Here is a 27,575-nt window from a genome sequence, read left to right on the forward strand (position 1 = left end):
CACACACCTCTCATTGCTCAGTCTGTCACATTATACTAACCCAGAGCTAAAGCTGTGATTATGTGCACCCAGGACAGATTCCCAAAAATGTGGGAATCCCAAAAATCTTGCAGGTTTCAGCACTCAGTATATACCTCTCTTCCTACTTTTTATAATTCTATCACACCTAAAAAGAGCCAAGAAGCCTTAAACTGCAGGTAGGCTGTATATTATATGTGTATCATCAGTTACTTATAATGGCAGGAGCCTGGATAACAGTAGCAGTAAAGCCATGAGCAGCACAGCTGGGCAACATCAGCATAGAGACCAGGGGTCTACAGAAGGCACAAATTGTACCCTCCTTGCCCTGGCCACCCTGTCAGCTAGACTAAAGAAAGTGTGGGCTTGACTGCCTATTTGCAGCTTCACCTTCCTGTGCAGGCACAGCCTCAGGAGCCACACTTTGCCCACATGTATTTGCTTCAAACCAGAGCTATTACTCGGCTTGAGCCATAAATGAAGCTGACTCCTGTGTGTTGGGAGGCAGGAAGAAAAAAGCCAGAGGAAAGGGATGAGCATGCCTGTTATGCCTTGCCTAAGCCAGGCAACCCCTGGGGCCATGTTTAGGTGTTTTCAGAGCCTGGTGAACTCTGGAAGCAAGGAGCAATTGAGGTAGAGCAAGCCCCTTTCATCAGCTGCCCTTTGAGTACTGCACGTTCTGTTCCTCATGCAGACAAATTTCCCTACACTTAGAAAGACTCTGGGAAATAAGAGCATTCCACTAGAAAGGTTATATTTAGCCCTCCTATCACCATTCACCTTGAGTTAAATCAGATACTGGGAATGCAGCCATTGCCTATGGAGCAGATGTGTGGTTGTACCTGCTGAACCCCTGAAATTGCAGCAGCCACTGTGGCTTTGTCAGCACTTCACAGCAAGGCTGAAACTTCTCCAAAGGGCACCAGTGATCTCATTTGTTAGCTTGGCTTCATCCTATCTCATCATACAGAGACCAGAGCAGCTCATTTCTGTTCTGAGAGCATTTCTACTTCACACTCAAGAATTCGCACCAAAATGGCACTAGAGTACTACAAAGTGTCTCTCAGAAATACAGTAAATTTTAATCCTTGCTAACAACATACCCTGAAAGTGATTGGCATGAAAAAGCATAACCTAAATATCCTTGCACTGTATCCAGAAGAATTTCTCCTTGCCTTGCATATCTAACACATTCTGTCCACCATGTAACTGTATTTTACCAGTACAAAAAGCTGTATATAAAAGGGCATTCACACAAATAGGGTATTCACACAAGCAGCCACAGGTGAGGGACATCAGGCACTTCAAATTCCACCTGCAAAGGGCAAATAAATGCACCTGGGTTCTCCCACTTGACTGATTTCCCATGCTCAAGGACTTCTCACCCCCTGAAGCTTTAAGTAACCACACTCAGGGGCTGGAAGATGTAGTAGCCCTAACCTGTCCAAAGCTCCTCTTCATACATGGAGCAAACCAGTAGCAGCATTAAAAAAAACCTCACACCAGGATGCAACAGCTTCTCTCTGACGGCTCCTACTGAACAACTGTTACATTTTTTACATTAAGAGATAATAGGATTTTAGATGGTCTACATTACTGCTAAGTCAAGTTTTAAAACCCAAATTAAGCACCAAAATTAGCTTCCAAATTAGGAAAATATGGAAAATTACAGTGTTTTAAACTATGGGCATGCTTTTACTAATTTATAGTATTTTGTATTACTTCTACAACTCAAACCTTGTAAAAGACAGCATTGCTAGTAGGGTACTAGACAGCTAGTGCTAGTAGGGTTCTTCTATAGCTTTCAGACAAAAGCCCAGTGATTTGTACTTCAGAAAGATACAATGGGAAATACAAATCTGAATAAGTTTATGGAATCATCAATTTCTCAAACACATGGTTATAGTTTGGAGAAAAGGGTTTGGACAGAGACATTGATGATAAATATGCTTGTGCCCCCAAAATGAGCCCAAACTTTTAAAGCCCTTCCCTTCTCACACTACAGATTTTATCAAATGAGCACTGCAAGAATGTCATGGGTGGCATTTGCACAGCCACAGCTCCAGCCCTCCCGTAAGGAAAGCAAAGCTGCCCAACAGCTTCCATCCATGATGCAGAAGACAACTGAACATAACAAACCACCTATTTCTGATGTGACACTTCAGCTGATTAGAAAACTAGCAAGAAAAGTATTAAAAACATAAGTAGGGTGAGCAAGTTTGCTGTGTTCAGGGTAATGTGTGTATACTTCTATAACAATTATGTTTACAGGGCAGAGAAACCACTTCCAAAGAGACAAGCAGAATTAAAAAACCTAGGTTTTTCAATGTGTTCCAAAACCAGAATACCACACCAAAGTCTCATTAAACTCTTGAACTCTCATCCCTTTTATACAAGTCTAGCTGAGTCTGCACTAACTCATGAGCACAAAATTGGGAGGAAAGCAGGGTAAGAAAATATTTGAAAAAATGGACCTTTAGTGGTGGCTTCACATATTTCCATTCTGGGCACAAATCAGGCAGCAAAAACTGAGATTCAACCTGTAAAGGTTTCATTTATGCCTAAAGTAAATATCAGGTACTTTGCTACCATGGTGATGAACACAGCAAAAGCACCTTAAGCACTCCTACTTCTGCCAGTGCAATAGTGAGAAGCAAAGCCTGGCCATCACACATGTATTGAGCTCCCACTTTAGAAAATGTATTGAGTGTTGCAGCTGTGCAAAATCTGAAATACATAAACAATAAATGAACAGAGAAGTTGTGCATATTATGCACATTCATTGCTCTGATCCTGCACAGAATGTGTAAGGACTGACTGATGAAGGGCTCCCAAGAAAACAGCAATAAAACTTAAGTTTCTGGTGGAAGGGAACCTCAATCAATCCCACTCTGACTGGTTTGATGCCAGCAAGAGATGCCCAAAGCCTGGAGAGGGATTGCAGGTCAACAGGAGAGCACCTGAAGGGCAGCACAGAGGAATTTAAGCCTCTCCCACCAGCAAGTTGCTTCATTAGAGACATAATTTAAATGCCTCTATGCTAAAAGCATAAAGCATGGGGGATATTGGGAAGAAATTCTTTTTTGTGTGGGTGGTAAGGCACTGGAACAGGTTGCCCAGAGAAGCTGGGGATGCCCCATCTCTGGAAGGGTTCAAGACCAAGTTGGATGGGGCCTTGAGCAGCCTGGTCTAGTAGAAAATGTCCCTCCTTATGGCAAGGGGGCTGGAACCAGATGATCTTTAAAGTCCCTTCCAATCCACTCTGTGAAATTGTCCAGGAAATGACTCACCTGTTTGATTCCCATATACTGCAAATATCAAGAAACAAACATTCAGCTTTGGAAAACTAAGAAAGGTGTATCATATTTTTTATTTTAAATAACCAAGCTCCATGTTAAAGCTCAATACCCCAATGTTCCCTTTAAAATGACAAACTATTTAAAAGATTTTTTGTTATAAAACTAAAGCTAACAGCACCTCAGTCTTTAATGTCTGACAATTTATATTACAACATATATTCTAAATTTCAAAGCACAAAGAGTTTTCAAAGTCAAGCTGACTTTGACTTTTTGGGAGTAGCCCCACCATCTTGAGCTGACTTCTCTGCTGGCCTCTTTTTTAAGCCTTTCATTTTCCGTGTCTGCAGTTTACTGAGATCCTGCTTCTGCATGTGGATCCGACCGTAAGTTGTACCAAGCGCATCGTGGGAGATGTTCTTTTTCTTCTTAGGCTGCAAGGGGAGAACAATGTTAATAGTTCTGAGTACAGTCCCAGGAGCTCTGGTGAGAATCAAGTGCCCAAAAGCAAGGCCTCATACGTTGGTTGGAGACACTAAGATTTGTGCTGTGTGTTCTGCGTGCTTCCAGAGGAGAGTCTGGCTGCCAGCTGAGCACCACAGAAGTGCTGTGGCCCCAGGAATGTCAGCTGGCCTCGATGAAAGTAAGCTCTAGTCAAACACACAACTTCAGCCTTTGCTCTCCTTCACAGAGAGATCTGAAAGCAATGCCCTTCCCATGGTACATACCTTCAGGCCTTTTGGCTGTTTCAAAGACAGCTTATAAAGGTCATCTGAGGCTAAATGTGTCCTCCTCATAACCAGATCTAATGAAGGTCCCATCTCTTCCAGTTCAATTCTGGGTATTTTACAGCCAGATTTCTTCAGAAGCACTCTAGGAGGGGAAAAATCAATGAAAATCAACATTGTCCCCTGTACTAGGGATTAATCCATCTTCCTTAACAGGTCCAATCCTGCAGTTCAAAATAGTACTGTATTTTGGGAAGGCATCCATCAATAACAATTTATAATAAATCAGTCCCATTACAATTTGAACACATCCAAAATATGACCTGACTAATGTAACTTATTTTATTTTTTAACAGGACTTGTATAATCAGTATCACTTTTAAAACTCAGCCCCAGTACCCTGAAAGCCATATCACTTTTCAAAATCAAAACAGTACCCTGGGTATTATTAGACATAAAAATATTCACTATAATTTACAGTAAAATAACATGAGCACTTATCTGAGAAACTGTTTTGGTTCTTTAAGAGTGAAGCTGATTAAAATGATTTTGTATTAAGAGAAATCAAAATCACACAGAACACAAGCTATGAATGTTCACAGTCTCCTAAGGCAGGGAGTGACTGTGAGGGTGAACACCAATGCAACAAGAAAGATTTTCTTGCCCCGCCTTTTCCTAGTTTTCCTTGCACATCTCTGTCTACAGCCTATCCCCTGTTGTTCCCTGGCAAACACCTAAGTGAGGAGAGTCATAGAAATCAGCCTGAGAACAGACTAAGGCCATCAAGTCTAAGACAGTACCCAAAATTCACTAAGTTAATTCACACCACTTTACTAACCAAGCCATATGAAAGAGCAATCCTGAGCCAGGAGGAGCTTGACAAGGAAGGAGGCAGCAGACCTAGGGCTCAAGTGCTTTTCTTCTGCTGTACAAATTACACTGGAGCAACAACTACAGGTTTTGTACCAAAACCCAGACAAATAGATAAAACAGATACTCACTTGTAGCTTCTCATGTAAATTTTCCCATCTACAGCTGTGAAATGCAGAACGTACTCTAAACCAGCCAGACGAATATTTGGCACAGTGGGACCTCTGAAGAAATCTGAGAGAGTATTTAAAAGGAATAAATGGCAGGTTCTTGGCTGAAAACAAAACCAACAGATACCTGTAGCAAATTGGTGATGTGATGTGGGCCCATTTTGAAACAGGAATCTCATGAAATAGCCCCTACTTCAAACTGCAGCCTGGCCAATACACAGGACAGAAATTTAACATCGCATGTTTTGGTGTGCACTGGTGAATCCAAATGTGTGTGGATATCCTGACAGGAACACAGTGACTTCCCAGAGATAATTTTGGAGGAATATATATATATATATATATACACTTCCTATACATAAATGCATGGAAACAAGCAAATGCACTTTCAGAGAAGTAACTTAGCATTATTGAGCTAATGGGAATAATTGCATTGTCTATTCTTTTAAATATTCATCTCTAAAATCAGGGGGGGGAAATCATCTTATTTGGTGTTTAGGCCAGTCAATGCTCAGACAAAAACAATCAGTACAGAGAAGCCATTTCCTCAGGTATCTATTTAAAGACATCATTCAAACCTAATACTTAAATCCTAATCATAGCCAGATTTGGAACAGTAGAAAGAGGGATCAAAACCAGTACAGAGCAGATCAAAACTCCAACTATTCTTACCTACATTTTCTCTCTCTGACTTTGGGAAAAAGTTTAGATATAGAATTTCTTTCATATGTCTCTCACAACAAAGTACTCCTGTCCTCTATGTAAAGCAGTATTTGTCATTATGTCTAATGTTTTCCCTATTAATAAGCAACACATCTATGAAAATAAGACACTTCAAATATTTGCCCAGTTTGCAAAGACAATGCTGAAATACAGGTTAAATACAAAATGGGCTGCTTCTAGCAAGGTTCTTATATCAGGCTATGAAAATATACTGTGCAAGCAGAGAGCCTGCAATGAGCACAGCAATCTGTCCAACATATGCAGAGGGTGGAGAAAGAATGTGACCTTGACCAAGGGAACAAGGTGTGCTAATAAACATGACAGGGCAATGCTGAAACATAGGAGAACAGCTAACAGATGCAAAACATATCACTCTTTTCTGCTCTGTTCTGTTTTCAGATCCCTTGGCTACTTGTCTTTTCCTTCAATACCTTTTTGAAAGAGTATAAGCACTGGAGTGACATCCAAAACACAGTTTGGCTGGCAAATAACAGATGGAGTCAGCCCAGGAAACTTTCTTGGTCAATTAAATACTCTCTTATTTCAAGTCTAACTTGTAGTTAGAGGAAAAGTTGCAAATAAAACATTTTGTTCACTCATGGCGTATTTTTTTTCCCTTCAGTTAGTTCTCTGCAGGTACACAAGCTTACATTCACAGTGGTTTTATTGGCAACACCTCCCTTTCATATTTTCCTGTGGCATCATAGATCTTTTTACCCACAGGATGATCTCTTCCCATAAACGCAGGTGGTCAGGAATTTGTTTCCTGGCAACACCGAACAGCTGCAGAAACCTTACACTTCAGTACACCCAGAGAGTTGAAGTTTTTTAAACATACTCTTAATTTACAACTCTTGCTTTGGTTGGACTAGAGACTTGCTTTCTCCTTTCTTTCCATTCCTAGTTCTCTCTCCCCCTCGTCCTCAAACATGTTTCCAGAAAGTCTAATTTACTCTTTCATACAGAGAGCTTTTCAGGACCTTTCTATTTACAGATTAAATTCTTAATTGATTTTGGAATGTAACTCCTTCTGTATCAATTTGTATCCAAAAGCTGGTAACACTGTATTCTATGTAGCTTTGGTTAGCGTGAAAGCAGTTTAAACGTTTCCCAGCCATCCCTTTCCTGGCCAGAAAAAGCTCTCAAATCTTTTCAAACACTCAAAAAGAGTCTGTGTGAGGAAGGATGTTTGAAGACCAAGGTGATAGCCAATCTAAAATTGCAGAGATCTGCAAACCAACATTTAGAAAGTGTATAAGCATGCCCTATAGTGGTCTGGCCATTTTTAGGATAAAATAGATGAGCAACAACAGAACTAACAACAAGCAGACAGTGTTGTAACAGTTGAAACATATTATAGATGCAGGCATAAAAAATTACTAGAATTTCATTAAATGCATTCCAAGACTTACATCCTTTAAATGAACTACACTACCACTTGGAGACCAATGAAAACCAAAAGAGAAAAAGTGGTATGTCTTTCTCTTCCAGGTCAGAAAGAAAATGCATCTGTTATTTATTTCTCCTAAACAGCTTCTTCCACTTCACAGTTTACCCAGACTGTAGCATTTGGTTACCATGAAGACAATAATTCACCCTTGCCCTTAATTTTACCAAGAAACTGCTGTAAGATGATTGTCCAAACATACATAAGCCCTTTTGATATCACAAAAGCCAATGAAAGCTTGGTTTTTCCTCGGCATCACTGGCATCACACTGCTTTGGCAACAAGAAGCTGTCAGCTATCTGATATTCCCTCTGGGATCCCAACAATACTGGTACAGCAACAAAATATTTGCAGCTGTTGTTATAAAGACATTCTTGTATCTTTCTTAGCAAGAGTAGCAGCTTAAGGGCACCATCTTTTGCAGAAATAGAACAAATCACTTCTTCCTTATTGGTTAAGGCCAGTTTTGAAGCAGGTCAGATTAACACCCAAACTATTTTAATTTGTGCGTGGTATCTTCAAGCCATTACTCTCCTTAACCTTTTTCTTTGACTCTTGCTTTGCATCTGGGTATTTCACAGAACTCAGTAGAATAATTAAGCCCTGGAGTACCTGGCATATGTTCAAGAAGAAAGATTGGGTGTGGAGTACATTTGACTGCCAAGTCATTCATGGCTAATAAATAGGAGAGGAGAAAGGACAGGTGAACAACAAGAGAAAGGGGAAGGACTGCTCAGTTATTTGGCAACTATCTTACTATGCATGTCTGCCATTTCAGCTGTTTGATCACAGGCTGCTTGAGCACATCTGGATGCCCAGCACTGTGCAGATGCCTGAACAAGATACACTTCAGAAAATGCACCTGCTTCCTGTGTAAATACTCATTTACAGTGACACAAACATGCAGCAGCAAAACTTACTCATCTTTGTATTCAGGCATCTTCAAAGATGTATAAGCTCAGTTACCACCCTTTCACTCATCCCCAAGAACCAATCAGCTGTATTGAGAGGAAGAAAATTTACTCCTCTCCTGCTCCCTTTCAGTCTCATTCCAGATGAAACATCTTGCTTTAAGGAATAATACTAAGGAAAAAAATTCTTTTTTTTTTAGGGGGTCTGTTTTTAAAGAGCAATCTTTTACCCATTTGCCTAGAAATCTAGAAACCCAAGAAAGGAACTGAAAGAACAAGACTGCTCTTACTGGGCCAGGTTCAGTATTTTACCAGAACTTAAAAAACAGACCAACAAAAAAAACCTAATCTACTTTTAGGAAAACTATTAAAAAGAAAAATCACTCCACCCTACTTACTAGATCTAGTTTTGCCAAGCAAGAAGCATTTTTTAAGTGCCAAGAGACACAATATCCTGTAACTTCTTTGTCTACATATAGCTTCTATAAAGCTACAATGTGCTTTATCTTCCAGAGGCTCCAACTTCAAGATAATAAAAAACTTCATGCCAGTTTGTTTCCTAAGCTCCAAGCCTGCCTTAAAGTTAGGGCACAACTTATCTACAGTTGATTTTCACTGCATGTATTCTCTCCAAGTATCCTAAGTAACGGCACGCTTGCTAGAATTGGGGGAATTTCCAACAAAAAATTGCTTTCAACACAAAAACAAAAGCTGAATTAGACTGATTTGACTTTTCTGTAAGCAAAAATATCCCACTTTCTGAACTTAATCCACTGATTTCAATTTAGATATTTCAGAACATTTGGTTAGAAAAGTGACAACCCAGTACAATTATAAGGCCAAGACATTTTGGAAAATGACAGTTTTCCCACAACAAAAGTAATGATCTCTAGTGATCATAAAGTTTAATCTTCAGAGTCTTTTAGAACATTCTCTTTTCCTCCCTTTAAAAGTCATCACAATTAGTTAACTTAAATTTTATGTGACATGAAACCTACAAGTGCTCATTGTTGTTTTCCTTCTGTGCTGAACATAAGCAAGAATTTATTGACAAACTAGCTTTTCCCAACAGATCATATTATTACAGATCCATGCAATCCTACTGCCCAAATAATCAAAATACTGACCAATAAGAAGGCTCTTCAGTCTTCTATATTCTTCATTCACATCAAACATGTCACCAGCAAATATCAACATAGGTTTTGTCCCTTCAGGACACTTACTGTTCTGTGGAATAAGAATTTTAAAACAACAGAAATTCAGACAGTTAGGGAACATATAATTGATTTAATAGCTGGCCAGTCATTCAACACTGAAAAGAAAAACTGCTGTGACCTGTGATCAACAGGGACAGAATAGACTAACAGAACTAAATTAAAAAGCAGAGCATAAAATTAAAATTCTGGAGTACACAAATTACCAATCCTCATAAACGGCATGAAACAATCTTTTAAACAACTTGGTTCATTTCAGGGCACAAAAAAAATTGCAACCAAAAAAATCCACCAGTAGGTGTCGCTGAAATACTGAGTTAGCAATTCCTTACCTTGATATCTTTTAGGGCTACAAACTTCTCAACGCCCAGCTCAATCATGTCTAGCACGTGGTAGTCAAACATGCGACCTGTGAGAGTAAAAAAGAAAACCCAGCTATTTAAATATTCACTGAAAACTACACCTACCATCCCAATAAAAACCCAAGTGAGATCTATTACCTATTATCAGGTTGTTAGGTCGCTTCTTGTTATGAGAGCCAAAGAGAAACAGAGAACAATCTGATTTCTTGGAAAAAAACTCCTGCAATTGAAGAATATAATCAAACTTTTGAGTTGCAGTTCACGGGGTTTAAAATATTCTGCAAAGGCATATGGCACAAACATAGGAGTTTGTGAGCTACTTAATGAGAAGAACAACTGCACTTACCAGAAGAATTTTGAGCATGAGTGTTTTTCAGCACTTATGCTAAAACTGACAGCTGGATTCAAGATTCAAATAATTTCTTTTTTTACTTACCATTACATCTTAAAATACAAGTCAGGCAATTTTTTCTTGCCATTTTATCTATTACCCTTTCTTATAATTCCTGGTTATTTGGTTCTACACGAGATACTTTCAACCACTTCTCCTTGCCCGATAAGTAAGTATTGTCAAGCTGGCTACCATTTTAATGACTCACCGTAGTTTCCCAACTAAGCTTTATGCAGCATATTGGCCTTGCCTGACAGCTTCTGAACAACCAGTTAATTCCCTCAACAGCAAGGCTAACAACATCTGCACTTGGCACAAGAGTCCTACTGCAGAGCAGCTTCATGTCAACTTATTATTTAAGACTAAGATGCTACCTAAAACCAAGCCAGTGGTGACTATCACAGAGATCTTTTCCCCAGGAGGAACAGATTAGAGAACTTACTATGGTACAATGTCCAGAGCCAACATTACAGCAGTTCTTTCTAAAGATATCCAGCTCCAAAGTCTTTTTATGCACTTCTACCTCCCAAGGCAGCTCCTCATCTTGTGTATCAAGAGTGATGCACACACACAGAGAACTTACCCAGTGCTTCCCACAAGTATACACCTGCACTTGGCACTTGTGAAGCACAGAAGGACACTTCATCTCCCACCCTTGCAACAGCAGCAGCTCAGAGAGGACATTGCAGCTCTGCCCCTCTGTGAGGTCAGAGAGACACTTGCAGAGACTGGGCTAAATCACACAGCTCAGCACTGAGTTTTGCCACCAGATCCCTGAGAAATGCTGACTCTAGACAGGCCTAGAACAGAGCAGAGGGGACTCCCCTTGAAACACATGCTCATACAGCTCTGTTAGTCACTGTGTGTTGATATCTGTGCACTCTCTAATAGCTGTATATTTTATTAAAGAGATGTAAAAAACTCAAATTCTTCAAATGTGCCCTGCATATCCTGCAACAACACACACATTGCAAAACTGCCCTCTTAAAAAAAAGCCTCTAGGCAGCCAGTCAGGATTTCTGCTAAAGGACTGAAAGGGGCTTAGTGAGCTTTTCCACCAGCTCCCTGAGCACCCTTGATGGATCCCACATAGCCCCATAGATGTGCTGTCTGAGTGGTGTAGCAGGACACCAACCATCTCTTCCTGCATCATGGGGACTTCATTCTGCTCCCTGTCCTTGTCTTCCAGCTCAGGGTACCCAGAGAGCAACTGCTGCTGCTACTATAGACTGAGGCAAAGAAGGCACTAAGTACCTCAGCATTTTCCTCATCCTTTGTCCCTGTTTCCCTCTGCATCCAGTAAAGGATGGAGATTCTCTTTAGCCCCCAGTTTGTTTGTGATCTAATTGCAAAAACATTTTTTATTGTCTTTTATGGCAGTAACCAGATTAAATTCTAGTTGGGCTTGGACCCTTCTAATTTTCTCCCTGCATACTCTCACAACATCTTTGTGGCCCTCCTGAGTGGCCTGCCTCTTCCAAAAGCAGTAGACTCTCTTTTTACCCCTTAGTTCCAGCAAAGCTCTATGCAGACAGTCTATTCTTCTTTCCTGATGGTTCATCTTTTGGCACACAAGGATAGCCTGCTCAAAACTGTTGTAAGAGAAAACATTGTCTATACTTACCAATGATGTTTGGTCCTCAAAAGGCCTGGTAATATTTTTCCTGAGAGGAGGAGAAAAAAACAAGTTAAAAAACAAAAAACAAAACAAAACAAAACACCACAAAAAACCAAAAAAACAACAACCCCAAAACCAAACAAATGAAAAAACAAAACAAACTAAAACAAAAACCCAAAAAAAAACCCCAGAACAGGCCCAGATAACAATTTCTTATTAATTCTCTGATAACAAAAAGTTTTGCATTCTACCAGAAACCCCAGCAGTAAAGGCTCAGTTTGAGTTCAAATCACAAGTCCTATGACTACTGCCAGGAATGCCTCAGTGCCATCACTGCCATTCCAAGTACTTTCCTCCACATTTCTTGTTTCCTGGGGCCTGACCTGCAGAACACCCCACCACTAGCACCAGTGACACTGAGTAAATGCCTTTGCCTGTTCATTCATTTAGACAACAATTTACAGTTGTTCCTACACTACACTCATAGAGACACTGGGTTCCCATTTTGAACGAGACTTAGAGCTGAATCCTGCTCCATACCAGCTGCCACAGAACAGGGCTCAGCACCAATGCTGATCACAGGTAGCTTGTTTCCAGTCTATTGAAAATTATGATCAGTCATCTTCTGCATCCTCGTCATTGTTCACGGCCCCAGGCTAGCCTGCATTTCTATTCATGCCCTGAAACTCCCCCAAAATAAAAGCTGTCTGTCAGAAGACTCAAAGATGTCAAAGTGAGATCACTTACCTTTTATACAGTACAGCGAAAGGCTTCTTCACAGCATACTGCAAAACACAAAGTTTAACACATGTCACCTCTAAAACATGTACAGCACTGTTGTTTTTACAACCCAACAGTTTACAGGAACATGTGAAACAGTAACTATGCAGAGCAGCCTAGAAGAAGGTACCTCAAAAGGCCTGCTCACAATAATACCCTTCGAGCTGGTGACAATCTTGTTTCCAAATTAATTGCACGAGAAATTATTTATAGAAACTGGGAAATAAAAAATTAACTGAGAAACAGCTGAAATCAAAGCAATCCCTCTGCTTCTAAGGGGCATAAGGAAAAACAGGGAGAGAAAAACAACTTGATTATAGAAGCATAAAAGGATAGGAAAACAACAAAGCAAAGAGAAAAACAAGTGTAGGAACAGCTATAATATTTTGAGCTATGGAGATAGGAGACAAGATTGGTAACTTTAGGTAGAAACAAGACTGATAGTTTTATGAGAGGCTGAAAGCTCCCTATCAATACACACAGTCAGCTTACAGGATTTTGGGATATGACTTAGTTGTGTGATACAGTCCCAATTCTGTGCCTAATCCTCTTGTTTTCAAACAGACTTGGCAACACTTCACTTATATACTAGACAACTGTGAAAAAATAAAAGAGCAAGCTCAACATTTCTGGCAAAGAAGAAACTGGAAGAAAGCAATCTTCCTTAAGAAGCAGGTAATGACACCTTTGGAGTACAGGTCATTCCGAGATTTGGGGTACAAGGAGAGTATGAAAATACTGATAGTGCAATAGGGACAGAAAATTATAAGAAAGAGAGAGGAAGGTTGCATGCTATGTCCAACAACTTACAATGTCTTTAAGCACTTCGGTCACTGTTAAATTTGCATTTCCTCCTTTTATGAGCATAGCATTTTTTGTATTTTCATTTAACTTGGGTTCTCTCTTCTCAAGAAATCTTTTTGCTCTCTTAGTTTTTGGCTTTCTGTAACAACAAATTAAAAGTTAAAAGCTTAATATATGTAACAAGACTTGACACTGCAGAAAACAGTGAAGCCAAACAAGAATTGGAACAAACTGTTCAAGTAACTTGTTTCAGTGACTCAAACTAATCCCAACCTGCAGAATTACAATCAATGACAAAAGCCCTGTCTCAGGTGAATGTGTTTTTACTGCCACTCCTATTCCTCTCTGTCCCCCCAAATTAGCAAAGGTGATTTTACAGTCTTGTGCTTTTCAGTTTCTGCTAATTTAGAGCTCAAGCTATAGTAGAATTCTCAGCTTACTGCCAGGCTAAAGGATTCCCCTACCATCAGCTCCCTCAACAAGCCAGAAACTTGCTTATGAGAAGAAAATAAAGTTCCTCAAAACCACCAACAGCCCCCAGAATAAAAGCTGTTGTCAGGAACCAGTGAGGAACGCTGGGCACTAGCCAAGTGAAATATCGCAGTCTGCACAGGGGCACAGACCTTAGACACATCAGTGGCTACGTGGCTTAAGACTTATAGCTCTCCACTAGATTATCTTCTCAGTAAAGCATTAGTTTTATTTTCTTCTTTAAAACAAACAATACCCCCACAGACACAGAGGTATCCCAGCATCGTCAGGGGTGGAACGGAGCTCTGGAGATCATAGAGTCCAACCCCCTTGCCAAGGCAGGGTAACCTGGAGCAGGTGCCACAGGAATGTGAGGTGGGTTTGGACTGTCTCCAGGATCTCCCTGGGCAGCCTGTTCCAGGGCCCTGTCACTGTAAAGAAGTTCCTCCTCACGCTGAGGTGGGACTTCTGGTGTTTTAGTTTATGGTAACTCTTCCCCATGCATCACTGAAACTTCAGAAATGAATTCTCTCAGGTGTACGCAAACACACAGATTCAACACCAGCAGGTCACCGCGGTTTTTTAAGCTACCAACTGATAAAGGGCTGTTTGGCCACCACTAAAAAGACGGCAGCGCTCGGCTTCCTCTCCCCCGCACGTTTTCCATGAGGCTTTTCTCTCTGCTGGCTCCCGCAGTGCATCCCGCCCGGGCCGCCGCCCCTCCCGTTTCCCGGAGCGGTTTCCCGGCACACTCACACCACTCGGTCCAGCGCATCCATCGCTGCCCTCACGTGCCGGACGCGGTGCGGGAGCTGCCGCGCGCGTCACATCCGCCGGCAGGCAGGGCGGAGCGGAGCGGGGCACGGCGCATGCGCGGGGCGCGCCTCTGCGCCGTCGGCCCACGGGACGGAGGGGCTGGAGGGGAATCTGTGCGGGGAGCGGCGGAGCGTGCCTGGGCTGTTCAGCCTGGAGCAGAGGAGGCTGAGGGGAGACCTCTCTGCAGTCTGCCGCTTCCTCCTGAGGGGAAGAGGAGGGGCAGACACTGATCTCTGTGGTGACCTGTGCCAGGACCCGAGGGAATGGCCTGAAGTTGTGTCAGGGGAGGGTTAGGTTGGATATCAGAAAAAGGTTCTTCACCCAGAGGTTGTATGGTTGCAAAAGTTAGGGTTAATGATCATAGGAACAAAAGCTCGACCATTAGAAATAACACTTAAAATATTAAAAAACCCTAACATTATTATGAATGTACTTATTGTGTGTTATACATAAAATCTTTTCAAAAAATAATACTGATTACCAGATGAACTAGAACAAAGAAACAGTTTCAGTGTAGTGCTGAAAGAAAAGGCTGAGAAGGCCAGAAACCAATGCTGGAACACTCCCTGTACATAGGGAAAAAAACTGACATACATAGTGCCAGACTAAGTAACCAGTTAGCAAAACATGGGAGAGTTGCTGTGTTTGCATTCTGTCAGAGAACAAACTCCTGAAGCTCCTCTGTGTTCCCAGAGGCTGAAGCAGCCATAGCAAGAGCCCCCTCTGCAGGAGGCTCAGCTGCCACCGAGCGCACCGCAAACCCTCCCTCCGGCACTCAAGAGCCTGTGTATTCCCAGGATCGTTATTCCAGTTATAACTGTCCTCTATCTATCAACACCACACAAATCAAGCCTGAATGATGATGTTTTTAAACTTCCATGGTTGCAGTTAAATCCAGAGGGATGGCTGTGCTGTCTCCCAGAAACCTCAAATGCAACACTACCATGTGAAAGATCCACACCCAGGCTGGAGGCACACAGAACATGTTCCCTTTCCTTTCCTCTCCCTGCCTTCCTTTCCCCTAAGATTCAAGTTGCTTCTACACAGAAAAAAAAAAGGGAATAATGGGATTGATGGTTTGAAACCGTTGCCATTTTAGTGGCTTCTCTTTACTGATGCTCTGCTGTGAACAACACTGTGGGGGAGCTTCTCCTTTGATCATTACTAATTAAGGTATTACATAATTATGGTGGAATTAATTAGGTGTTCTCATCCTCACAGCACTGTTGCAGTTACACTGTTTTGAGGGAGGCAGAGTAAGGTAGGAAAGAAGAAGGGTTAGGGAGAAAATGTTTTCTGTTTTAAAATTGTTGTGCTTTTGAAAACATTATCCCAAGTGCACCACGCACTCAAAACTGTGTGTGGCAGAATAAATGATGTAGCAGTATCAACCCACAGACTAGCTAGGCAGCTGAATACAATCACATGGACTAGTCTGGGAACCACTGATGCATAGGTACAGGATCTTAAGCCTAAAACCCTTCAGGAAAATACCAGAGAGGAAGATTAGAGACAAGTTACTGTGAGGAAAAAGAAAAATGGAGTAACCACACTTCCTTTTGTATAACACACGTTATATTATACAGAAAATGGGGGAAGCAGCATGACAGATGCCTAAGACCTGGATTTCATTTGCTGACAAGTTTGCAGAGGTTTTCAAGGCTTGAGTGGACAAAGCCCTGACCAACTTGCCCTGAATTTCAGTGTTGACCCTATTTTACATAGGAAACTAGATGAGAGACCCCCTAAAGTCCCAACCCACATGAAAGATTTCTAAACTCCATCAAGGAGAAAAAGGACACTAGAGAGAATCTAAACTAAGCAATTTGAGGAGCATTCAATAAAAGCCACACTTATTTGTTTTCTTTCAATAACTGCCGTACAAGAGCAGACAGTATGTGGCTGACACGACACACAAGGTGAAGCCATAGTTGAAAAATTCAGGTCTTTATTTTAAACAATGGTGTTTCTTTCTTTTTACAAAATGTCTCAGACTGTACAATACATCAACCTTTTTTAAGCAAGGAGCTTCTTTTAATTATGTAACCATTTCCACTTTTCCAGTTTTGAGGTAGGGATACACACATTTCCAGTCAGTAATTTTAAAAAACAATTAAGCCCTTCCCACTATAACTCAAACACAAAAGCAATGCACAAGAACATAATGTCTGTTTTTCCACTCTCCATTTTTCAGAGAATGTGGAAACCATGTCATGGCCTATAAAAGTTGGCCCATTAATTCTGTGAAGAAATCCTGAAAAGATCAGAGTTAGTGTCATGGAGGTACATCCTCTAAGGCAGCATTTCCAGAAGGAGATTCCTCTGCCCCAGAAGCAGAGCTGTCAGGCAAAGGAACAGGGGCATCCATTTCCAAGTTGGGCTGCTTTTCAAGGTCACAGTTCATGTTAGAATTGCCTTTGCCACTCACCTCTCCCTCTGACTCTTCAGTCAATTTATCTTGGGCCTGAGCTGACTCCTCAGAATCATCCTTTTCAGGCAGAAAACTGCAAATCATATTAAGCCTGCTGTAGGAAAAATCTCTGTCCTTGATCTGCAACCACTCTACTCCACCTGATGTAAAGAAGGAAAATTCTATTAGTGACAAAAGGAGTTAACAACAGTTTTTAACTTAAGTTCACTGTTATTAAGGCTGAGCCAGACCAAGATTGAAGTAAAAGAACCACTTAGAATAGAAAGATGTGCATATTCCTCTCCTATTACTTTTCACATACCCTTTTACTACTTTTCATAGTCAGAAAATACAATGCAGGACTAAAAAGATTTTTCCCCTGATCCAGTATGGCAGTTCCTGTTGTATTTAGGTGTCTGATGCCACTCTCAGGCTCTTAAAATAACTTAAAACATTAATCAAAATGCAGAGAAAATATTTCACGAATGCAATGAAGAGAATAGAATATTTGTTCACCTAAATATTAGATCTTCAGAATATAGGTAATGACAACAGAGAGAGGACACAAGTTCTTGCACTCTCTTTAACTCAAGTGTAACGATAAGTTGGAACAACAGGTTGAAACCAACCCCAAATAGAAATGGGATTCCACTCCCATTTTGATTTTTACTCAGTACATGTTGTCAATTCTCAAGATGTTGTAGTTATTTTGCATGCACAAGTTAAATTCCTGTCACAGTACAGAAACAAAGTGGTTTTCAGTACTTATCAGCAGTACTGCTGCTCCAGAACTGCCTTTGTATTAAGAAAAATACTCTCTAGTCTCAATTTAATATTACTTAGACTAGCAAAACAATGCTTTCAGTTTAACATTACATAATTAATTCTACAGAGAGAAGTGGTACATGGTGTTGATAGGAATGCTGATGTTTGGTTAGATTCTAATTGACATTTCATTTTGTACCTCCTATGGCCAGTGTCCAGCTGACTGCTCATATTCAAGGTAAAATGGCTATATATTCTTAAAATAAGAAGCAGTTACACTGACTTGAGTGAAAAAAAAGCAGCTAAAAGCAGTAGGACAATTCTAATGAATACTGCTATATATAGTAGTACACTCAGTATTTGACTATATAAAAGTTCTGACTTCTGTACAAAAAAACAAATAAAGCAAACATATGAACCGTGAGTTCTGCCTACAGAATGAAAATCGATATAAATGCTCTTTAAGTACATCTTTGCAAGTAATTTAGATTAAATTCCATTTAACTGTAAATTCATTAAGTACAATTCAGTTCTTTTCAACAATTACAGAGATTCAGAATGTCCTTAGAAAAAATTATGGAAGTAGGGAAAAAAAAAAATTCAAGAAAGAACTACTAAACAGCACCTCTGATTTTGAAACTTCTAGATGACAGAAGAACGTACCAGGGAGCATCAGCATATGTTTTCCCTGCTTTTGTACTTCTTTGTAGTCATCTCATAGAAGCCATTTCTGGAGGCAGCACTGGCCAGAAATGTATTTAATTTTTTAATTTAAATATACACATATGGTGCCTAAAGAAGCAAGTTCCTTTAACTTCCTGCATGCTCTTGAATCAAACACTTAATAAAGGCTGACTCTCCCTGTGGATTAAGCATAATCCACCCATGTCCACATGCATAAGAGCAGAATCACTCACCAACATTCTCCTCTCCTTCCTTCTTTTCTGTCAGAAGGGTCCGTGTCATGTTCAACTTCTTCACTGTGTGGCACTTGTATTTCAGCTGTACTTTTTGGTTGCCTTCTGCGTCTACTAAGAAGAGAGGAGAAAAAACAATACCCAAACCCCAGTCATTATAGTGAATTCCACTAGCAAATGAAACTAGATAAATATTTTTAACCTCCCCAGCTACTGAAAAAAACAGAACATCAAATCACAACAATTACCTTGCTCCGTGTTTTCTTCAAAAACCACACAGGTTCCCAAAGCATCTATGAAAAACAAAGTGAGAAAGTTTTAGAGACTAATTTGCCTCAGCTGCAGATAATGCACCCACTGGCTCAGTTGTGGGAATGTTCTAACTTCCAGCCCCTCACAGAGGTACAGCACTGGTAAGGAACTCATAACAGGCAGGAGTATCACAGTCATTGGAGTCACTACAAGGGAGAATCCCAGACCATCTTCTTCCAGACCAGTGTTGTCACCATAGGGCAAATGAAAGAACTACAGATTGCAAAATGTGTCAGTCCTGCTTACACAGGAGGCAACAGCACTTTAAGGCATTTTATATGCCACATTTTTGTCTGCAGTAATACCAGCTGGTGCAGCCCAGAGTCAGCTTCCACACATACCTTCCCTGGAAGTACCATGGATGCATGGTTAATTTAGCAGTGACTGCCCACAACTACAGCATCTCACAGGACCAATTGCAGCAAAAGCACCTGATGTTAAGGAAGTTCCTTGGGTCAGTGAAAAGGGAGAGATTGTATTCATATAAGTTTTCCTACCTTCATATTCTCCTGCAAATACATATCTGTCCACTTGTAAAATGGGCCTCTCTGTCTCTATTCCCTATGTAAAGAAGGATAAAATTGCATCATGTCAGGTCTGTATTAGCCCAGATGCATTTCTCACTGTAAGACCAGCAAAGACAGACATAGCAGAATCCAGATTATATCAATTCCTCATCATATATGTTCCTTTAAGTATATTAAATACAAAAAAAAACCCCCAGATAATACTCTTTTAGTAATCATAATAAAACCTAGTATAGAACAGTATAGAAAATGCTCTAGTATATTACAACAAACTCAGATCAAATGGCACCCAACAGTCTATATAAGTTAAAGTGCTGTTATTTCCTCTAGGAAATTAATGTAACCTCCATTTCAAATTAACAAAAATTTAGGTGTTTGCATGAAGATGATGTTATTTTCTAAGCTTCAATTGATACAAGTTTTAGAAAGTGGAATAACTTTAAAATAACTTCTTCAGACAGGGTGAAGAAGTTCAGCACAAGGCATTACATCAGCACCAGAAGTGCCACTGCAGGGTCACAGAAGCTTCTGTGATTACTGTGTGTCTCTATTGTCAAGGAGTTGGAAATTGTTGCTATCTTACTTTTTTAAACAAGGAGTGGAAGAGTAAGGAAGCACTTCTGTCAGCTCATTCCCTTCCTCTAGAGCACAGGTTTTCCAAATACACAAGCCAGCATCCCATTTTTCTTACATAATATATATCTACATACTGTATTTTGATAAAAATCAATGTCTGAACAGAAGACACTAATTAAAGGAAAATGTCTTTGAATAATACCTTGTGAACATCAGAATTATTCAGGACTTGAAGACAAGCACTTGCTAAAGGTTTTGAAGATAAGGCATTACATGGTAAATTGCATAAAATAAAGACTATCACACAGGTTAATATGAATTTGTGCAATTTTCCTCATATACTTCTGTGTTCCAAAAGTACAAGGATCAACAAGATTTAAGCTCTGGGATTCTTTTTCTTCTGCATAAATTACACAAATAACACTAAGCTACCACATAGAACATATTTTTGTGGGTTTTTTTCTTCTACAAGAAATAAATACAATTAATAACACATCATTCCCCTGATGGGACCAGCGTCACAGAAAACTTGCTAAACAGAGTAACACAGAGCAGACACTTTAATTAAAGTTTTAACAACAGCTGTCCCTTAGGAAAAGTCTCATGGAATGCTCACTCTGTGGAGTGAACTCAAGTAGACATGGATACAAGTAGGACACAGTATGGATACTTTAACCTTTTACTAGTAACATTACAAGGGAGTCACAAAGCACAACATTTGAAAGAATCCCACCAGCAGTACTGAAGCATCTGCAGCCATTCAGCCATCAGTATGAATGATACATGTAAAAAATTTCAAGAGAATTAGATCAGATCAAGGAGGGAAACCTGCATATCCATGCAAAGATGAATATTTCATGAATTTTGATTGTATTTCTACTTCTGAGACATTGAGAATTGACTTTACCACTCATCTATTGTGATCAGTAGCACACTCAGATGTTCTCTTCCATCTTTTCAGCCTATAATAAAGGTCTACTTTGAGAAAGTACAAGTGCTGCTGATTTGCAAATACTATCTACACAACTCTCATAGTCTACATAAGTTTTGAAGGGCAAATAAAATCGGTCCTATACAGATAAAGTGATTAAAAAACTCAAAAGGAACAGGTCAGGGAAATCAGATTCCTACGATAACCTTACAGTGAAGGAAACAACATCCAAAACTGTTCATGTAATGCTTAATGCCCAGTTATCCTTTACAAGACTTGAACTTGCCAGGACATATCTGCAAAAAACCCCATTGTAAATACAGTGCAAATCTTAAATACTTTGCTTTACCTGTCTGCTGTATTCTGATATTATTTGACTAAGTGTGATTAACATTTATGGTTTTTTTAACATGTGCAACACATAATTTAAAGAAAAATTAACTTACAACTTGAAACCAGAGTAGATACTGGTCCAAGCTTATATATACTTGTGAAAAAGTTTCCTTATATTTATGCAATAATAATATATTCAAAGACTTTATGCTGTTTCTGAGAGTCCACAGCATGCAGCCAAGCACAGCACACATAATTCTCTATCAAAGATCTGATCTAATGTTATTACATCAAGAAATTTAGAAGCAGCCTCACTCCCTTGTTCACATCCGTAATAACTTACCCCTTTCCTATTGTGCTGTAATCACTCACCAAAATCTTGCACTTGTTTTCACATTTTTCTAAGAAGTCTGAATCAATAATTCCTGATAGCTCAACCATGACCAGTTGCTCCTACAAGAAAAGTTGATCATGTACAGCTATAACAGATATGACAGAACTCAGGGGGGGAAAAGGCCTCCCTGAAATCAATCTTTACCAATAAGAACAGCATACAAAGACACAGCCTTTCAGGATAAACCCCAAAGTGGAGTTTATGCTGCATTTTGTCAAGAGACAGAACTCTTGTAATACCCAGGGAAATTTAGTGACCCCCTATTCCATAAGACACCTGTTTCACACCCGAATTTCCTGGCCTTTTCTTCCTAGCGAGCAATGGGGAGCACTTTTTTCACCCTTGAAAAAGGAGCATCAGTATGGCTCTGGGGAGATCCTACAGCACCTTCCAGTACCTAAAGAGGGCCTACAAGAGAGCTGGAGAGGGACTTTTTACAAGGGCCTGTAGTGACAGGACAAGGGGTAAGAGATTTAAATCGAGAGTGGGTTTAGATTAGATACTGAAATTTTCATTAATTTTTTTTTTTTAAACTGAGGGGAGAGGTGTGGCACTGGAACAGATTGCCCAGAGAATTTGTGGATGCCCCATTCTTGGAAGTGTCCAAGGCCAGGCTGGATGAGGCTTTAAGCAACCTGGTCTAGTGGAAGGAGTCGCTGCCCATGGCAGGGGTTTGGAACCAGATAATTTTTAAAGGCCCTTGCAACCCAAACCCTTCTCTAATTCTGCGATTTTATGGCGACAGGAAGCAACAGAAACTGCAAATGCGCTCTCTGACCACGGCGGTTTCGGGAAAGCCCGAGGAAGAACAGCCAGAACCCCACAGCTCTGGGCACGGCAGCGCTGTGGGGACTGAGAAACCCGCCGGCCCCAGGGAAACGCGCTCGGTCTGCGACCGGCCCCTCTCCCTGTCTGCCCCTCCGGGCCGGGCGGAGCGGGGCCGGGCCACGCCCCGCGAGGGGCCGGACCCTTCCCCCAGGGCTGGAGAGCGGCCCGCTGTCGACATCCACCAACCTCCACCTCGTCCTCCTCAGCTCCGTCGCTCCTCCCGCCCTCGCTGCCCGCCGCCGCCGCCGCCGCCATGTCGCCAGCGCCCGCCCCGCACCCGCCTCAGCGCGCACCACGTGGGCCCCGCGCCGCCATCTTAGAGCGGAGCGGGCCCGCGGCTGGGGCAGGGCTGCTCCGCCCCCGGCGCCGCTCCGCCCTCAGCCCCGCGCCGCCCTCAGCCCCGCGCCGCCCTTGGGGCCGCGCCTCCCTCAGCGCGGCGCCTTCCTCAGGACCGCTCCGCGCTTACGTCCGCCCTTCGCTGAGGGCCGGGCCGCGCACCGAGCGAACGTGGTGTTGCCTCTGCGCTGAAAAACGAGAACACGAGCTGCTTTATGGCACTCCCGAGCGCCCTGCGAATTTTTCTTGAATCGCAGATGTGGTACAGGAAAGTGGGAGTCCTTAAAGTATTATCCTTCCCTCACGCTTTTATTAAAAAAAAAAGTTACCAGACACGTCTTATTAACACAAACAATGTCCTGCTTCTGGTGCAGACCTTTAGTTTAGAAAGCTTTTATTAAACAATAAAATATGCAGTTAGTTTTTGCTACTCGTGTCCTTTGCATGATGCTTTCCAGTTATCTTGGCAGGTTCAAATACACCCCATCAAATACATCCTTCTGAACAGGGTTTCTGAGATAACATCTTAATTTATAAGTGCAGGATGTTGTTGTCCACAAAAATCGGATTTGTTTCCCAGTGTGCAATAATTACAATATAAGCCAATAATTATAGACGTGAGAGAGACATTGATTATTTTATTTCAGAGTTCTGCAAGCCTGGTGCCCAGTGGAATTCCACAAATCAAGCCCAACAACTATCACACTTTTTTACTATTTATACATGTCAGCAAACAATAAATAGTGTTCATTGGCTACAAGTTTCATAGTTCTCATATATTAATTAGTGTTCTATCTTCTATTGGTTAATGATTCTCTCTCTTCTCGTGCTGATCAGTCCCATGATGTTTCTCTTCTCTTGGGCTGATGGGTTTTTGGGTCAATGATCTGTGAGTGGTGGTTGGCATCTCCCCCTGCAGAATTCCCTTTTACCCAGTCACAGCTGGTTCAGCACAGTTGCTGGGTAAGGTTTATTTGTTTCTTCCTTATCTTGGGGGTTCTGCCCAATGTCCTTGTGGCCCATAAATTCTGCATTCTTTGTGTCTGCTGTCAGTGGTACATCCTTCTCTCCAACTTTGTTAACCTCCCTCTGGGTGTGAGATCACTGAAACCTGCCAGGCCCTAAAGCTTAGCAAGACAATTCTACCAACCAGTAATTTGTCTTTCTAACTCCTGCACATCACTTAGAGCTTGTGGGCTGCTCTCTGTTTCACAGACTAAATCTCCCATCTTGTTGATAAAGCTTGAAAGTATACAATATATATTAAAGAACATCCTTCCTTGAGAAAATGTTGCATACTCCACATTTTGCTACAATGCTGCACTCCATAATTATAAGTTTTACACTGGTTTTGTAATTTCTCCATTTTCTTCCCATATGCTATATTTCTTATTTTGTATCAAAGGTATCTTTCTACTCATTATGTTGAAGTCATTAATTAAAATGTTAATTTAAAACTGTTTGCAAGGGAAATTGCTGGCATTTTCTTCCAGCGTCTCCTTAACTTCCATAAGATAAACATAAATGTCACCATTGCACCATATTAAGTGTTTTCCTATGTCCATATAGGTATGATCTAATGCATTTCTCCTTTTCCTAGAAAAATTACAGGACATTATTATTTGATAATGTCAAATAAGTTTAGCAGGGTTTTTCTTTGGCTTTAGGCTTTGTCTCATTTTCTGTTAAGCTTCACATTTTTAATTACTTTTTCTTAGAGCTTGTTTTGGAATATTGCATACTGCTGTGGCAAAAACAGCCCATAAATCTGGATTTGTTCTAAATACAGAAAAAGATGCTGGGTCATGTTACCTTTTCAGCAGGCAAATTACAAATGCTTCAATTTTGACTGCAGGGAACAAAAGCTGTGGAACAGATGTTTGGTTTTCTACAAGTGTTAATTATCAGATATTTTAAAATTATATTTTGTATCATTGTCTGTATTTAGCTTTAGTTTTTGCACCAGGTCTTCCTCACTTTAAATAAATCTTTTGCTGTTTTTTTAAAAAAAGCTCTACCTCAATAAAACAGAATCAACTCTCTATTCTTTTTTTTTTTTAATTAATTGTCATAACTGACAGTGCCTCTGTAATGTTACATTAATACCATCATTCTCTTTTTATAGCTGGAGGGAGGTGAAGTGATATGGCTAAAAACTACAGAAAGCCCTCATAGGAATGTAAATGTGTGCCAGATCAGCCTGTGTAAATCATAGACCGGTATGAACTGCTGTGAAGGAACAAGTACATTTATTTGCTTTTAAATCAGCCCAAGTGGCGTGTAGAATCCGGGTTCATCTCAGTCTCCCAGTTATGAGGATTCAGGCCATGCAGTTGGATGATGGGAAATTTTTGGTGCATTACTGCCCAAGGTATTTTAGAAGAGATTACTGCCTTGTCAGGCTAAATTTGCCATGGGCATTAGTAGTTTACCTTGGTCTTTCCTATTCTGGCAGGAGTATTTTGACAACTTATCTCTTAAAAGAGACTGTCCTTGGAATCTGCCAGTGAGATTGAACTGCTTTATGAAATAAATATGGAAATACACGTCTTGAGGACCCTGATTTTGGGTTTCTGAGGCCTCAGCTAACGGTCCTATCAGTGCTTGAACAGATTTATGTGTGCGTGCTGCCAGAGGCCAGTTCCTTGGTGGCTCTTACGTAATTCTGAGTCAGGGAGAACTAAATGGTCAATTTAAAATAAATGCTCGTGTTTGAGATCTACCTACGTAATATGGACGCACTGGTTTTCGTGGGTCATCTCCAATTTAAGCACATTAATATATATTTTATGTAGTTTGCAAGATTTACTTGTGGAAGTTCATAGATTAGAGGCTTGGGCAATCTATTTAGCAAATAAACATTGTTGCAGTTAAGGTACATTACAGGAAATCACAGAAAGTTCACTGAAACACATAATGAAGAAATTCTGGCTTCCTACTTTGTCTCATTTTTCCATTTTATTTTGATTTTTATCTTCATGTTTGAAATTCCTCCTCAATCCTTTTGCAGAAGGGAGGTGCCCTTTCTCCATTCCCTCCTGAACACATTACTTTCTTCATGAGGCCCTGGCACTAGTCTATCTAAGTAAAAGGTTAAATGTTTTATAAAAGCACACAGTAAGAGAAGAGTCTTTGTTTAAGCTCTTGTGTTCTTTTCTGTCTGTTTAGATTGTGAGTGTCTCTGGTTGAAAGCCTTTTGTATTATGTGGTGAAAAAACATAGGATTTAGCATTCAAAAAATTATAATAGATCATATGTGAGCAAATATACACACACAACTTATATTTAATCTTTGTATCTGAGCTATTTGCTGAATTGACAGCCTTGGGAGAAGGGCATTGTAGTTCCTAGGCTTATTTTCAGTTGGAAATGTAGCTAAAAGCAATGATGTGACAAACGGTGATTGCCTGTGGATGTCTGAAGAGACTCTCAGTAAAATGCTACCGTGTGAAACATCTAAATGCCATAATACAGCATTGTAAGGTGCAGAGAGATGCAGGAGAAAGCTTGTAAGAGACTAGTATGTGTTTCTGGCTGTAGCTGGGGTTGCAAAAGGTAAATCATCCCCAGGACAAAGGTAATTTGCTGATAGTATTACAGAAGATGATTTCCATTTCTCTGCAGCTACATTGCTGAGCCTCTTCAATTAGGAATTTGCGAGCCAAACCAGCTCACAGGTTTTAACAAAAAACCAACCAACCAACCAAACAAACAAAAAACCCCCAAAACTCTCCCACCCACCTGTTTGTTTCCTTTGCACATGTGCCTTTGTCTTTTCCAGAACTCCTTAAACATTATGTAAGGACATCATAGGAATTATATTAGACAAAGAAAAGAAGGGTAGGTACAGTAAGGGTTACAGAGCTGCTTCTATTTACTGTGTCTAGTCTAAAATAATGGAGTGAGATTTTATAGTAGGAAGGGGAGGGGGAGCAGTGGGCTCACAGTTTTCCCAGTCTTTTGTTTGTCCCCTACAGAAGCACTTCTTGTTGTCTTTGACATCCAGCTGGGCTTTAACTTTCGGGACCTCATCCCGGCGTACCTGAACAATGTGTCTGTGTTCCTCACAGGTTACCTGTCCTTGATGCCACCTTCTCTATGATTCCTTTTTGTGTTTGAGTTTGGAGGTGCTCCCTGTTCACCCACAGAAGTCTCCTGGCATTTTTGCCTGACTTCCCATACATGTTTCCTGGGCTCCCTCTTCCCTCCAGGGCCTTATTCTATGGGGCTCTGGCAAAAGTCCTTGAAGAGACACATTTTGTTTTGTTTATTAGGGAAAAAGAGCTTGGCTGTTAAAAGTGATGAATGCTGCCTCCTGCACACAGCCAGCTCAGAGTTTCAAATGCTCCTTCCTTGGGAACACCCTGAAGAAACTTGGTGCTGTATCCACATGTGGAAGGATGCATCTTCATGTCTGTGAGTGACAGGTCAGGAGGAGAGTGGTGTGGCAAAGCTGAGAACTGCTGTGGTGTCCTTCATGGAGTTCTGAAACAGGGATCCCTCTCAGTAAACTTGGCAGGTGACAATCTTCTGAAGCAGGTGGTAACAGATAGAGAGTAAATTAAATTACTTGTTATCCAGCTGGATCAGAAGGGAATGTCTATCTATAGAGCTGACTTGCTAATTT

General features: G+C 40.8%; 2 protein-coding genes across 3 annotated transcripts; both read right to left on the bottom strand.

The window, feature by feature from the left end:
• Window positions 1-3,369: 3,369 nt before the first annotated feature.
• On the bottom strand, window positions 3,370-14,665 carry RPF2 (ribosome production factor 2 homolog). Its single transcript, XM_071438465.1, has 10 exons — window positions 14,560-14,665; window positions 13,339-13,471; window positions 12,496-12,533; window positions 11,755-11,794; window positions 9,878-9,959; window positions 9,710-9,786; window positions 9,291-9,390; window positions 5,044-5,146; window positions 4,043-4,187; window positions 3,370-3,748 (listed from the first exon to the last, which is right to left on the bottom strand). The coding sequence occupies exons 1-10, from the start codon at window positions 14,580-14,582 to the stop codon at window positions 3,569-3,571; spliced, it is 921 nt and encodes a 306-aa protein (XP_071294566.1). The 5' UTR covers window positions 14,583-14,665; the 3' UTR covers window positions 3,370-3,568.
• Window positions 14,666-16,550: 1,885 nt separating this feature from the next.
• On the bottom strand, window positions 16,551-22,954 carry GTF3C6 (general transcription factor IIIC subunit 6). 2 transcript variants are annotated; one of them, XM_071438478.1, is made up of 6 exons: window positions 22,799-22,954; window positions 21,763-21,843; window positions 19,521-19,584; window positions 18,960-19,004; window positions 18,712-18,825; window positions 16,551-17,190 (listed from the first exon to the last, which is right to left on the bottom strand). In XM_071438478.1, the coding sequence occupies exons 1-6, from the start codon at window positions 22,865-22,867 to the stop codon at window positions 16,895-16,897; spliced, it is 669 nt and encodes a 222-aa protein (XP_071294579.1). In that variant the 5' UTR covers window positions 22,868-22,954; the 3' UTR covers window positions 16,551-16,894. The 2 variants fall into 2 exon arrangements, with proteins under 2 accessions (XP_071294579.1, XP_071294587.1); XM_071438486.1 differs by having other exon boundaries at window positions 18,712-18,822; window positions 22,799-22,953.
• Between the last annotated feature and the right edge of the window lie 4,621 nt (window positions 22,955-27,575).

This window comes from Agelaius tricolor, unplaced genomic scaffold (assembly GCF_023055355.1).
Source record: "Agelaius tricolor isolate 1412-34295 unplaced genomic scaffold, bAgeTri1.0.p SCAF_1, whole genome shotgun sequence".
Lineage (NCBI taxonomy): Eukaryota > Metazoa > Chordata > Aves > Passeriformes > Icteridae > Agelaius > Agelaius tricolor.